Here is a 15,967-nt window from a genome sequence, read left to right on the forward strand (position 1 = left end):
GTACTACTGAACTTGAAAGTCAAAGCACATCTCAAACTCAAGCTAACTCTGCTAAACTAAGAACTGCTCACCTGTGTTTCCACCTGGGGGATCTAGAGCGTGACCGTGCCATCCTCTGACATGTGAGCCACTATTTACTTTTTACACTGCAAAGAAACACAGTATTAGCAAGTTTGTAGAAAGAGCCTACAATCTGCTCTAAAAGCAGTGAATACCACCAACAAAAAAGTTACTTAAGTTCTCTGTGCCTCAGTTTCCTCATCTGTAAAACAGGGATGATAATAATAGGACCCACTTTATCGGAATGTTGTGAAGATAAAATGAATTAAATCAGGAGTCAGCAAACTTGTCCTATAAAGGGCGAGATAGTAACTATTTTAGGCTTTGTGGGCCATATAAGGTCTTTACTGCATCTTCGTCTTCTTTTTTTTTATTTTTTTAATGTTTATTTATTTTTGAGAGAGAGAGAGAGGACAAGCAGGGGAGGAACAGAGAGAGAAGAAGACACAGAATCTGAAGCAGGCTCCAGGCTCTGAGCTGTCGGCATGGAGCCCGATGTGGGGCTTGACCTCACGAACTGTGAGATCATGACCCGAGCCGAAGTCAGACGCTTAACTGACTGAGCCACCCAGGCACCCCTTCGTTTTCTTTTTAAAACAACTCTTGGGGCACCTGGGTGGTTCAGTTGGTTAAGCATCCGACTCTTGATTTCAGCTCAGGTCATGATCTCATGGTTGGGGTGTGAGATCGAGCCCTGAGTCATGCTCTGCGCTGACAGCATGGAGCCTGCTTGGGATCCTCGCTCCCCTTCTTTGCTTCTCCCCCCTTCTCTCAGAATAAATAAACTTCAACAAAATAAATAGATAACGAATACAACAACTCTTTAAAAATATAAAACCATTCTTAGCTCACGGGCCACAGAAAAAGAGGCCCCAAAGGTCAAATATACTGCAGTTCGATGATCCCTGAGTCAAGTCAAGTCATGAAAAGAACCTAGAATGGTGCCTGGCACACAGCAACTGCTAAATAAGTGTTCCAAAAGGAGGAAATACCCAGAATTGCTCCATCTGAATCACTACTACCTTCCTGTCTTTCACCATGTAGATAAATACTTCATATAAGCACAGACAAAAGTTTAGGAATACTTGATGAGATATCCTGTTTTTAAACTGCTGGATAATAAGAATTAAAATACCTTATTATAGTACTAAAGTGCTGTCTAACTTCAACTAAATATACCAAAACTTAATCAAGCATGATTAAACATTTAGTGTGTTGCTGATTCTTTGGTAAAACAAGCAATGCATGGAAACTTGATTTTTAAAATATTAATGCTTTAAAAGAAGTTGATAGCTTTAGGAACCAAATTTTTAAAATATGTGATTAGGGCATAATCTTCTATAGTAGCTACGATTTGTATGTCAGTAATTCTTAGTTCTTTTTTTTTTTAATGTTTATTTATTTTTAAGAAAGAGAGAGATAGAGAGAACAGGGGAGAGGCAGAGAGGGAGGGAGACAAAGGATCCGAAGAAGGCTCTATACTGACAGCAGAGAGCCCAATGCGGGGCTCAAACTCATGAACCATGAGATGACCTGAGCCAAAGTCAGATGCTTAACTAACTGAGCCACCCATGTGCCCCCCTCCTTAGTTCTGATACTATAATTAAGTAGTTCCCACCTTATTGGCCCCAAACTACTGGCGGCTTTCAAAATTACTGCCATGGGTCCATGAATAATACTTGGAGCCACCATGCACAGGCTATGGAATGAATCAATGTATGTCTCATATATTATAACCTCTATTTTGCAAATTTCTGAAGACAGTATGGCAAATGTTAAAATATAAATGGCTTCTTGTATGTAGTTTTTCCATTGATTGATACAAAAAGTACAACTACTATTGTGTGGACACTTATTTAAAAAGGGGGTCTTCATAGTCATACATTTGCAAACTACTGCTATAATGAATTTCAGAAGAAAATAAAAGCACATAAAGTTAAAGGACTTGAACCAGATCACTCATCAAAAGGACATTCAATTCTATTCATTTATTTATACACTGCCTCTTTCCAAAGAGAAATTGAGGCTAGTAAGAATAATTGGTTCACAGGTACTATGAAATTAAGACAGTAAAGGGGAAAATTATCTAATTAAAAGTATCAAAATGCATTCCTTCAACAAATATTACTGAGTGATTATTTGCCAGGCACTGTTCTGGGGATCCAGCAATGAACAGAAATAGAGAAAAATTCCTGTATTCTGGAGCTTACATTCTACTGAGGGAGTTTATAACTTAACTAAGGAAGCTTTGGGTATCAGTTCGTATCTATGAAATGGAACAAAAATAAAAATCCCAGGGGTTGGGCGGTGGGGGGGGGGGGTGGCTGACACCAAATATTGCTGGTGATGATGAAAAAGCATAATTTTTCTGAAAAGTAATCTGTTTTCCCATTTTATTTATTTTTTATTTTCACTGTTTTTAATGTTTATCTTGAGAGACAGAGAGAGAGAGAGAGAGAGAGAGCGAGCGAGCGAGCCCAGAGCAGGAGAGGGGCAGAGAGAGGAGAGAGAGAATCCCAGGTAGGTTTTGCACTGTCAGCCCAGAGCCTATTGTGGGGCTCAATCCCATGAACTGTGAGATCACGACCTAAGCCGAAATCAAGGGTTGGATGCTTAACCAACTGAGCCACCCAGGCGCCCCCTATTTTTAATTTTTTGAAGTAAGTTCTATAGGCAATGTGGGGCTTGAACTCATGACCCTGAGATCGAGAGTTGCATGCTCTTCTGACTGAACCAGCCAGGTGCCCCTCCATTTTATTTTTCTGAAAAAAAAAAAAAAGATTTTTTTGAGATACAATTTGCATACCATACATTCACTCATTTAAAGTGTAAAATTTAATATTTTTTAGTATTTTCACAGAAATACAGAACCAACACCGCAATCTATTTTTAGAACATTTCATTCCTTCTGAAAGAAACCCCATTAGCAGTTGCTTCCCATTCCTTTCCTCCTTTGATTAGCCCCTGACAACCACTAATCTACTTTCTGTTTCTATGGATTTGCCTATTTTGGACTTTTCATATAAATGGACTCATACAATATGTGCTTTTTTTGTGATTGGCTTCTTTGCCTTAGCATAACATTTTCAAGGGTCATCCCTGTTTTACCATGTATCAGTACTTCATTTTTGTTACAGCTGCATAACGTACCACCTTTTATTTATTTATTCCTCTCCCAGGGGACATTTGAGTTATTTCTATAGTTTTGGTTACTAAGAATAATGCTGCTATAATAATGCTATCTGTGTATCAGTTTTTATAGAGACATGTTTCCACGTCTCTTGAGTATAAACCTAGGCATGAAATTGTTGGGTCATATAAGAACTCTATGTTTAACTTTTATTTTATCTTTTAAAATTTATTTTGAGAGAGAGAGAGTGCACGTGAGTGAGAGAGGGGCAGAGAGAGAGGAGGAGAGAGAATCCCAAGCAGGCTCCACACTGTGAACACAGAGCCCAATGTGGGGCTCGAACTCATGAACTGTGAAATCATGACCTGAGCCAAAACCAAGAGTCAGACACTTAACCAACTGAGCCACCCAGGTGCCCCATGCCCACTTTCTTTTAATGTAATAATTTCAATTTAAACTTAATATTTTAAGACAATAATTTAAAAGGGAAAAAAAAATAACTAAATATACTAACACATTTATATCACCATTTATAATAGGAAAGGAAAAACACCCATCCAAACTAATTATAACCCACATGCCCAGGAATTAATAAAAGATTAAACAAACTTAAAACATAAATATCTAGTCGTTTCCTACCCTTTCCACAGCCTTAGGTATGTCTTTTCCTCCACATATTCTATTAGCCCACCACACCACACTATTTGCTTTTCCCTGATAAGGCCATGTTCCCCATACCACACAGATGGTCTTCCTTCACTCCACTGGACAAATTTTCTTTCAGGACTGTTTGACCAGCATCTCCCCTGGGATTCTTTCCTTGACTTTGTTATTTTCCCCCTGAGTTTCCTTCTTGGAAATTCTGGATTTATTCTGTGATGATTTCAATACATTGTGATTATTTGTTTGCATAACTATATTTATTTTCATAGACAAAAAACTCCTAGCAACATATCATAGAACACAAAACTCAAATTACCTATGGACATAATGATATCAACCTCATTAGTAACTGAGTAAACACAAATTAAGATCATAACCATTCCACACCCACACAAAAAAATCAAAGTTGCACATTCTGGAGTGTTGGTGAGGATGTAGAACAATAAGGACTCTCATATACTGCTAGGGAGTATACATGAGCATTAACCAATTTGGAAGGAGGTGACAGTACCCATTTAAAGTTGAACATGCTCATATGCCATAACCCAGCAATTCCACTCAGCAACAGAATTTAGAGTAGCAGCTCTCAAACTTCAGTGTGCATCAGAATCACTTGAAGGGCTGGTTAAAACACAGATTGCCGGGCCCTACCCCAAGGGTGAGCCTTACTTCTAGCAAGTTCCCAAGTGATATGGATGCTGTTGGTCCAAGGAATACTAATACAAGAACTAATGGCTTAAAGAAAAAGGTGGGGGTCCCTTGGGAGAAAATAAGATTTAGTAATTCTGTGGGGCTCAAAAAAAAAAAGTATTACTTAGAATATTTTCCTTTGAGGGGTACCTGGGTGGCTCAGTCAGTTAAGCATCCAACTCTTGATTTCGGCTCAAGTCATGATCTCACGGTTTGTGGGATCAAGCCCCGCATCAGGCTCTGTGTTGACAGTGTACAGCCTGCTTGGGATTCTCTTTCTCTCTCTCTCTCTCTCTCTCTCTCTCTCTCTCTCTCTCACCTTCCCACATGCGCACGCTCTCACGCTCGCTCTCTCAAAATAAACATTAAAAAACGGTATTTTCCTTTGATAATATTAAAATTAGCTTTATTAAAATTCAGACTTCACTCAAAAATGTTATTGCATATAAATCATACCTCAGAGCTATAAAAAAGTTAGCTTTGGGGCAATGAATACCCTCTGAAATTAAACCAGATATTATGAAGATGGTTGCACAACTCTGCGAACATACCAAAAACCACTGAATTGCACACTTTAAACCTGTAAATTATATCTCAATAAAACCTTTTATAAAGTGAACTTTGCTTGCAATTGCTTAGGGCACATAAGCTAGTAATGAAAAGTATGGGCTCAGGAGCTTAATGGATAAGATAGGAGGCGAGTTCACTTAAACCATAGAGTAAAAACCTAAGAATGGTTTTTACATTTTTTAAAGCGTTGTTAAAAAAAGGAAGAAGAATATGTAATAGCAACTATATGTAGACCACCAAGCCTAAAATATTTACTATTTGGTCCTTTGCAAAAAAAAAAATGTGCCAATCTCGGATTTAAACTAACTTATTTGTGACTAGCAAAATTCATCAAAGGAACCAGCTTTCTTCTAAAATTTATGGACAGAGAGAAAGAAAAGACTAAACACCAGCAGGGTTTGTTACTGGGGAGAAGGTGATGTCAATAACGGTAGATACATTGGTTTATGCTGCTACTTCAGAGTGAACTGTACAGGGCCAGGTGCAGTGAATGAACCCATCTGCCCTTGAACACAGAAAGACGACTGGACAGCAGAGACCTTCACTCCAAGGAAGATGCTGATGAGGACACTGGTGCGAAAAGAAGCCATCTCTCCCAGAACAGCAGTGGACACATCCTCTAACTAAGCTGAAAGACCCAACTCCAGCAATTTTCCTCTTCCTCCCACAGCATTTTCCCCTCTTCAGTAGATCCTTCCCATCACCATACAACTTCCCTCTGGTGAAGCTCCCAACTCTCCAGAACCACATCCTCCTGGGACTACCATCCTCCTTCTCCATTTATAACCAAATTCCTCAAAGGGCTGCCTATATACCACAGTCACTCTGATTTCTCTCCTATTCTTGCTTGGCCCCTCACCAATCTCACCTTCCAATCCACCACCGCACCAAACTGCTCTAGTCAAGATCAATCATGAAATCCATGTCACTAAATCTAACAGCTATTTCTCCTCCTCCTCCTGGATCTACCAGCAGCACTTGCCAGTCAATCATACCTTCCTTCCAGAAACATTTTCTTCACTTGAATTCCAGAATACTACACTTTCCTGGTTTTCCTCCTACCTTTAAATTCCTTCTGTCTCCTTTACTGGTTTCTCCCCACCTCCCTCTTCACCACTCTGAACCCTAAATAGTGAAGCCAGTTATCCTCTAAATAATGACTTCAGTCTCCGGACCTCTCATTGTCTACACTCTCTCCCCAGTCTATACTCTCATTTAGTCTCATGGCTTTAAATACTCTTCATAAACTAATAACCCCCAAATTTCTATCTCCAGCCCTCACCTATCCTCTGTACTGCACTCTTACATATCCAACAGCCTATTGGATGCTGTAAACATGTCCAAGACCAAACTCCTGACCTCCCTCCAAAATCTGCTCCTCCTATAGTCTCTGTCCCACCTCAGTAAATGGCAGCTCTACCCTTTGAGTTTACAATAAAAAGGAAACATAAATGTCTAATAAATATGAAAAGATAAACAACCCTACCTAATCAGAAAGATAAAATTAAAACAACGAGATACCATTTCATACTCCTGAGATTTGCAAAATTTCTCAAGTCTAATGATTTCCACGTGTTTATAAGAAAGTTAAAAAAGAGAATTCTTCAACTGAGGAAAATTCCTCTCCAAAAAACCATGAAGCAGAAAAAACTCTAAGTCTATACTCCAAGCAGAATTAAATATATCCAAAAGCATTTAGGGATATATTAAAAAAAAAAAACTCACGTTGAATCAGAAATTTAAAAACTAAGAACAGAAACAGATCAAAACCCAGAGTGAAATTACAAAAAAAAAAAAAAAAGTTAACTGAACTCAGAGGAAAAAATGGGCAAAAAAGACTACATTATCTCAGAAGTGAAAAATAAATTACAAGGTGTCCAAGGGAGAATCAACTCAAATAAGAGACATTGAAGAAAAACAAGAAAACCAAAAAAATGAAAATGACAATAAGTGAGTGAGAGAGAACGAGTCAGAAAGAAAGTAGTGGAAAAAGAAGACAGGTAAAGAAGGAATAATATGTGTAATACTGTAGTCTCTTAGAAGGAAAACGAAACAATGGAATTAAACTAATATTTTAAACTAAAATTCAAGAAAACTTTCCATAAATGGAAAAATACCTGACTTTACACAATGAAGAGTTCACCAGATACCTAGGAAAACTAACTCAAAACAATCAATTCTGAAACACAGCCTAGTAAAAATTATTTGATTTCAAATATAAAGATAAAATCCTCAAGACCTCTATGTAAAAAGAATAAATAACCTATAATTCCAAAAGAATTAGACTATCATCAGATATTTCAAAACTAACACACAAAGCAAAGCAACGATGGATCAACATTTAAAATAAAAAAATAAAATAAAATCAATGAAAGTAAGTGTGAACCAAGGATTTTTTATCAGCCAAATTACTTTCATATATCAAGGCTATAGAAAAAAAAAGTTTTCAGCATACAAGAACATAGGGAATTTCTGCATTTAACTAGCCCTTCCTGAGAAATCTACTAGAAGATGAGCTTCATCTAACCAAATTATGAGTGAGAAAATGACAGCAAAGGACCGATGTTGAGCATTAAAAAATATGTAAATGTACATATAAGACTTTAAAAGAAAGATGAGGATGAAGGTGAAAGACTAATGTAAAATTGTGGCATATTGGGACAAGGTAGAAAAACTGCACTAAAAAATGGGAGAAGAGACAGGAAAAGAAAATAATGGTAAAAAGGTCATTACTGTATAGGCAATAGATGGGCTTAATGCATACTGAAGGGGGGAACCTAATAAATCATATATTAAGGGGCTACACAAATCAACACACAGTGCTGAGACAAGTGGATATCCACAAGCAAAACAATAAAGTTCAACCCTACCTCACACCATATACAAAAATTAACTCAAAATGGATCAAAGACCTAAATGTGAGAGCTAAAACTATAAGAGGAAAACATAAAGATAAATAATCTTTGTGACATTGGATCGGATATTACATCAAAAGCACAGGTAACAGGGCACCTGGGTGGCTCAGTTGGTTAAGCGTCCAACTCCTGGTTTCAGCTCAGGTCATAAGCTCACAGGTTCATGGGTTCGAGCCCTGCGTCGGACTCCACACTGACAGCACCGAGCCTTCTTGTGATCCTCTCTCTCCCCCTCTCTCTATGCCCCTCCCCTGCTCATACTCTCTCTCAAAATAAAAGTAAAATAAACTTGAGATAAAACAGATAAATCAGGCATCATCACAATTTCAAATGTTTACACTGTAAAGGATACTATCAAGAAAGCAAAAAGGCAACCCACAAAATGGGAGAAAACTTTTTACAAATCATATCTGATAAAGGATTATGTCTAGAACATACAAAAAAAACCCTCTTACGATTCAATAATAAAACACAACCCAATTAAAAACGGGCAAAGGAGCTGAAGTGACATTTTTCCTGAGAAGATCTACAAATGCCCAATAAACACATGAAAAGATGTTCAACATCACTAACCACTGGCAAGATACAAATCAGAATCATGAGACACCACTTCACACCAACTGGATGGCTATGATCAAAGACAGATAATAACAAATGCTGAAAGTATGGAGAGATATGGAACCCACATACATTGCTGGGGAGAATATAAATGATGCAGACGTTTGGGAAAACAGTCTGGCAGTTCCTCAAAGAATTAAACACAAAGAGTTACCATATGACCCAGCAATTCCACTCCTAAATATATACTCAAGAGAAATACAAATATATGTCCACACAAAAACTTATACACAAATATTCATAGCAGCATTAGTCATAATAGCCAAAAGTAGAAACAATTTCACTGTCCATTTAGAGATAAATGAATAAACAAAATGTGGTATACCCATACAACTGAACATTATTTGACCATAAAAAGGAATGAAGTGCTGACACATGGTCAAACAGGGAGGAATCTTGAAACTGTTATGCTAAGGGAAAGAAGCCAGTTACAAAAGACTGCATATTGTGTGATTCCATTTATATAAAAGGTCCAAGATACGCAAATCCAGAGAAACAGAAAGCGGACTGGTAGTTGCCTGGGTGGGGCGGTAGGGCACTGGAGAGAATACACACAGGGTTTCCTCTGGGGATGATGAATACGTTTCAAAACTGGACTGTGGCGATGGCTGCACAACTCTAAGTATACCAAAAAAACACCAAACTGTACACTTTTAAATGGGTGAATTGTGTGGTATGTTAATTATATCTCAGTAAAGATGCTACCAAAAAAAACAAAATCAACTAACAAAAATTTCACACTAAATAGGAACCCAGCATTTACAAATGCAAACAATATCCCAGGAAAGCCTTTGCAACAAAGAAGCCCCACTCTCAGCACAGAACAGGACCAAGTCAGAGCTCCCAGAACAAAAGGGGGATCAGCAGATCAGAGGAAGCCAGAGCTGAGGGGACCAGAACACGCATTACGCTCTTGGCTGCAGTGGCTATGATCAGTCAGTTCTTCAGTGAGGAGCTGGAGGTAGATAAAAACCCTCACAGATGCCTATCATCAATCTACTTTGATTTCATGAATACGATGTATTTTTCTCACACACACAAAAGGTTAAATAAACAAACAGGGGAGTAAGGGCATTTACAGAGGTACAAGGACAAAAAATGAACCATCAGAACAAAAATACAAACCTTCCTAAATACCACTCCCCAATTTTTTTAATACAAGAGGAAAAAACACACCGCATAGCAAAAGAAACAGCAAATAAAGATAACAAAATATTATGATAGAGTTGAGGCCAAAATATATTAGTCCTAACAATAAATGTGAATGGGTTTAACTCACCTATTAAAATGAAGAGTTTCAATGTGGCTCACAAAACAAAACTCAAGGAGTTATACAAATGACACATTTAAAACAAAGTGATGTTGAAACATTAAAAATGAAAGGATGGCCAAAGTATACCAGGCAATCGGTAATAAAAAGAGAGCAGAGTGGCATCTGTGGAATCAGGCAAAGCAAAATTCAAGCCCCAAAGCATTCATCGTGACCAAAAAAAAAGACACTTAAAAAATTATTTTTATTTATTTTGATAGACATAGAAACAGTGTGGGGGGGGAGGGGCGGGGCGGACAGAAATAGAAAGAACCGAGAGTCGGACGCTTAACCAACTAAGTCACCCAGGCACCCCCGGAAAAGACACTCTTTAATGCTGAAAGCAACAATCCATGATTTAGACAGCACACATAAAAATACACATATTCATATGAACATCACATAGCAACCACCTTTATGAAACAAAAACTACTTGAGATGCAAGGCAACATATAGATAGAAACACACTAATAATACAAGATTTAATTATCCACTCTCAGTGGTATATTAGAAAATGCAGTGATCCCCAAATAAGGAGACAGAAGATCTAAACAGCATAATCAACAGAGTAAATCTTAAAGATATTTATCAAACTCTACAGTCTCATACTAGAGAATATACCTTCTTCTCACATGCGCATGCCACATTCACCAGAAGTACTCATTTATTAGGTCACAAAACATCAGCAACTGCCATGAAACAGAAATATTACAAACAATATCCTCTGATCATAAGGCAAAAACCCTAGAATTTACTAACAAATATAACAGAAAAGCCCTTCCACCTAGAATGACAATGAAAGCACTACCTATCAGATTCTATGGGATGCATTTAAAGTAGTGATCAAAGAAAAATTTGTTGTTCTCAACATATTTTTTAAGTTTATTTATTTTGAGAGAGAGAGAGAGAGAGCGAGCGAGCGAGCATGTGAGCAGGAGAAGGACAGAGAGAAAGGGAGAGAGAGAATCCCAAGCAGGCTCCGCACTGTCAGCACAGAGTGTGAGATGGGGCTCAGTCTCACGAACTTGTGAGATCATGACCTGAGCTGATGTCAAGGGTCAGACACTTAACCCACTGAGCCAACCAGGCATTCAGCTCTAAACATATTTATCAATAAAAATGAAATAATAAAAATAAATAAATTCAGTTCCAAGGTTAAAAAAACCCTAAAAAATAACAGGGTAAACCAAAAGAAAGCAGAAGGAAATAATAAAGATAAAAGCCAAGGAAGAGAATGAGCAAGAGAACAGAAAACTAGATCCAAATAATAATTTAAAATTCTGTAGTTTTTGAAAAAACTAAAAGAGATAAACCACTATATAACATGATTCAGAAAAAAAGGGGGAAACACAAATATACAAAAATAAAACAGAATGAGGGAGAAACAACCATTGAAATGGGAGAAAAATTTTAAATCAGAAGAGATCACTTTGTACCTCTCTACCTAAAAAATTTGAAAACCCAGATGAAAAAGATTTCGCGGGGCGCCTGGGTGGCGCAGTCGGTTAAGCGTCCGACTTCAGCCAGGTCACAATCTCGCGGTCCGTGAGTTCGAGCCCCGCGTCGGGCTCTGGGCTGATGGCTCAGAGCCTGGAGCCTGTTTCTGATTCTGTGTCTCCCTCTCTCTCTGCCCCTCCCCCGTTCATGCTCTGTCTCTCTCTGTCCCAAAAATAAATAAAAACGTTGAAAAAAAAATTTAAAAAAAAAAAGAAAAAGATATTTCGCTAGAAAAATACAAATTACCAAAATTGACCCCGAGTTAGAAAGCTTAAAGAGACCAATTTTCATAGAAAAAATAAAGTTATTAAAGAAATATCCCTGAAAAAGCATCAGGCCCAGCTGGTTTCACAGGAGAATTCTACCAAACCTTCAAACACCAGATAGCTTCAATATTCTATAAATTATTCCAGACCTGGTGTATCATGAGCAGGATCAAGCTTACAGAACATCAACCTTTCAAGAAAGATGAACCAGCCAAGGAGACTGAGAAGGGACATCCTCTGAGGAAGGAGGGAACCCTACAGCACAGAATCTCATACACTAAAGAATATTTCAAGAAAGACTTTCATGGCAAAAGCTGCATAGAGATCCAATAAAAGGAATTAAAAAATGTGAACACGTGGCTTCAGGACTAAGTGGAAGGTAAGGAGACTTAAGAAAGCCAATTATTAACAACTCCTTCTAACAGGCTGACTGGAAGGGGAAGAGAGAAAGTGGGTTGTGCCTGGTGGGGGGGGGGGGCGGTCCTAGGGAATAGGTTTACTGTTGATATGGATGGACTATGTGCCTGGTGTTGGGGATATAACATAGAATGACAGTCACAGTAGAGATGAACCTAGGTCCAATTAGTTCAGTATTTCCTTTGATTCCTTAATATCAACTCCAATACTGTAGTCAATTTCTCTCAATATCCCACATTTACATATTACCTTCTTCAATGGTCCAGAATGAATTTTTATCAGCAGTCATATATTTTATGTTCATTTAGCAGACATTACTAAGTGCCAATGAGTAGTAGGGGGCAGGCACACAAAGTTGTAAGAGATCTGGTTTCTTTCCCCGAGATCCTAAGTTTTCAGTGGATAAAAAAGACTTCATGAGGGCTAGTACCTCCTGGTTCGCTAAGTGTCTAGCAAATACCTCATTTAATCCTCAAAACAAGCCCCCAAGGAAGCTGGAATTACCTTCATTTCATAGGTGAAAAAAAGCCACAAAGAAGTAACCAATCTGTCCCAAGTAAAGGACCTGAAACCAGAATCCAGATTCTCAGACTCCAATATTAACACCTCTTCAACTAGCAATTCCTACCTTCAGAAAGATGACCCTGACAAGAGTGCCTGGTCATTTGTGCAGATGCTCGGTCAGCAGAATTGGACTTTAGCATGCTTGAGAATAGTTGACATCCTGCATCACATCTAAAATTGCCGTCTAAATTTGGAAAGCAGCTTTCCCACCTTCTAGCTGCCTGGACATTCTTTCTGTAGCCTGTAGGGCACAAAGACTATGTTTTACTTATCATGATCCCAAGGAATGTGTTTTATTTAGCTTTATATTTTCCCCCCTCAATTTTATATATAGTGCCTTTAAATATCTGCTCCTTCAACATTTGTGTAGATTCATTCATTCACCTAATTTCATAACTCTGATAGCGTTCTGAATATAATCTAGGACAGAAATCTAAAACTTCGAATTTAAGAAGTGAAAGAGAGTGGGGCAAATGGTATCACAGAATGGCTTTTTTGAATTCAGAAATTTACTTTAAAAAATCAAGATGCTCTTGTGCTCTGAAATTTTTACAAGATAGCAATAATTGGCCACAAGACAGAGTATGTTTAAACGTACTTTCCATAAATGTCTCATTTGACCCTTAAAACCACCCTGTAAGAAACGCAAGGCAAATGCGCTATAATATCTACTTTAGAGTTGAGGAAACAGTCCCTTAGAAAAGGTAAGTGGCTTGTTCAAGGTAATCAGAGACACTCCAATTTAAGGAAGTCCTGAGTACAAATCTCTTGTTCACTCTATGATGCCTTTGCCTCACCTGCATAACCATTCTTTACTAAACGGTTAAAAGTGGAATAAAAGATGAGAAACTGAATTGCTGAAACAAATAAGAAAAAAAAAAAGGATAGCTAGAGAATGATACTTGTACTCGGTTGGAGAGAAGAACAGAAACGGCCCCAAAGTGAGCCAGTAGAAATCCTTTAAATGTTGTCTTTTGCTAGGGTGTAGAAAAAGATACTCACAGATTGTTAGTGGGAGGGAAAATCGCACATCCTTTCCAGAGGGAAACCGAGCAATTTACATTTTTAAAAAGACAAACCCAACAATTCTATCATCTAGGAATGTACACTAAGAAGTAATCATGGCTGTGCAGATTTTACATTTCTTCATCAATGTTTTTAAGTAGTGTAAAATGGAACAATCAACTAAATAAATTATGACAGCCATGTAATGGCATGCTATGAAGTCGGGGGCGGGGGGGAAAGGTTACAATAGAGAATCCACTTTAGAAAAATCCATACATTCATCTCTGCATAGAAAGATAATGGAGATGTATACCCAGTGTAACCATATTCATAATGGTTACTTGGAATGATGAAACTGTATCTTCTTCATCATGCTTTTGCATCTTTTAGAAATTTTGTAAATAGACAAATGTCACTAAATGTTTCTATACATAAGTATTTCTAGTAAGGCTTTCAAAGGAGGGGCTCTGAAACGACAACAGGGACTTTCAAAAAAACATTTTTTGTAGCTATTTTTAAGAATACTATTTAAAAATAAAGCATTATTAACATAAGCATTAAAATACCATTGAAAAATAACGCACTCATTGTGAATCCCCACCAAAACGTTTCCTTTTCAATTCCAGTCTTTCATTCATACCAGTTCTCATTCAGAAAAATGTTAAAAATGTTGCTGGGTCAGACGTCAGACAGACCTTAGTGATTTCTACCTGTAGTTTTTACTTTGTTTCAGAAAAAAAGAAGCAATCATCTAGAGGGCAGCTAGAGAAGCGACTCGGCAGGAAAATATTTGGGAGAATATAAGTTTCTCTCCCATTTCTTTTCCTCCTGACTTGCCGATACGAAAATCCTGACAGTGACTGGCCCAGTTTCCTAATACACCTTAGAAAAGCACAGGAGATGCGCCAATTTTCAAGATAACGTTTCTAAAAAACACAAGTTTTACTTTGCAATGCAGGACAAAGAGCATCCTTCACGACTCATTCTGGACGTTACCAGAAGAAGATGCCGCTGCGCGGCTGGAGAGCCTCCGGAGGACAAAGCAGGGTCTCCTCGGCTCGGGTCCCGCAGTCTACGCGCCCCGGTCCGCCTCAGGGACAAGGGCACGGTCCCTGGACACCAACCCCCGGTCCCCATGACAGTCGCTCCGAACCGCCAGGGCCGCAGCCTGCCGGACGACGGGAGAGGATCAGGACCACGGCAGCAGGTGCCAGGGTCTCCACACCTGAGAAGGCACCAGTCCATTGGGCCCAAGGCGGTGGCGGGGGAGGGTTGTCCCCCGGGAGTCGGAGACCTGCCCGGGCATCCTACCCACCGCCCCACCCGCCGCCCCAAGACCGCCCCTCCCTAGCGACGGACACGCCCTCCCTGCGGGCCGGGGCCTCCTCGCCCCGCCCGCCCCCCAAGGGCCGCTCACCCGGCCAGGAAGTCCCTGCCGCCGCCACCAACCCTGTCGCCGCCGCCGCTGCCGCCCCCGCCGCCAGCCCCTCGGGCTTCGCCCCTCACACGGTCGCCACCTCCCACGGCAGCGACACCACGGCTACCACCACCGGGCCACGGGACCCGGAACCACTTCCTTCCGGAACCGCCTCGCCCCGCCCCCACCCTGGCCCCGCCCACTGTTCGCGGCCTCGCGCCGGCCGGCTCTCCCACCGACCCCTGCTCTCAACTCCCTGCCAACGAGGGTGCCCCGCCCGAGCTGCACCGGCCAGAGCTCCTGCGCCCTCTGCCGGCCGTTCCCATCCCTGCCGCTCTGTCGAGGGCGCATGTGCAGTCTGCTTCCTGTCCACCAGGAAAGAAGCAGGCGTTCCAGGTCCTGGGACCCTGGGGGTTGGAGCCTATCCCTCAGCCAGGGGCAGGAGCCTGGTCCCGTGGGCCTTCCAGCCTTGTACACGGGAGGCAAAGGTGGTGGAGCAGATGAGACTCGGCCCTCTAGCTCCTGGCTTGGCCCTCGAGGTTCTTCCAGAACCAGCCCATCTGAACCTGCACTTCTGTAGCCTTTCCCTGCCTTCTCAGCCTCTATCCATTCCCCGTGGCCTCAAATTAAGTTTCTATCCAGAAAACAAAACCTCCTCTCTGGGCCTCCCAAATGGGTTAATGGTACCAACATCTCCCCATTATCCAATTCAAAATACTGACTCATATTTGTCTGCTTTTTTTATTTCTTTCCTCCCACACTCCATCCACCAGCCCCTAAGGTAGTATGTCCTCTCTCTCAGAGTGTTTCTCACTTGACACCTTGATATATTTTTTACCCCTGACA

At 40.0% G+C, this 15,967-nt stretch overlaps 1 protein-coding gene across 6 annotated transcripts in view; it reads right to left on the reverse strand.

Annotated features, from left to right (window-relative positions):
- Nucleotides 1-15,263, reverse strand: part of BCLAF3 (BCLAF1 and THRAP3 family member 3) — a 58,448-nt gene extending 43,185 nt beyond the window's left edge. For 2 of the 6 annotated variants that reach the window (XM_047843756.1, XM_047843750.1), the window contains exons 1-3: nt 15,122-15,257; nt 12,764-12,940; nt 72-146 (exon numbers count right to left, since the gene is read on the reverse strand). In XM_047843756.1, coding sequence (XP_047699712.1) covers nt 72-112 — 41 coding nt within the window. In that variant the 5' untranslated portion in view covers nt 113-146; nt 12,764-12,940; nt 15,122-15,257. Of the gene's footprint in view, nt 1-71; nt 147-12,763; nt 14,930-15,121 lie in introns of all 6 variants that reach the window. The other 4 variants (XM_047843752.1, XM_047843753.1, XM_047843751.1 and 1 more) reach the window with 4 other exon arrangements.
- Between the last annotated feature and the right edge of the window lie 704 nt (nt 15,264-15,967).

Source organism: Prionailurus viverrinus, chromosome X, assembly GCF_022837055.1.
Source record: "Prionailurus viverrinus isolate Anna chromosome X, UM_Priviv_1.0, whole genome shotgun sequence".
Taxonomy (NCBI): Eukaryota; Metazoa; Chordata; class Mammalia; order Carnivora; family Felidae; genus Prionailurus; species Prionailurus viverrinus.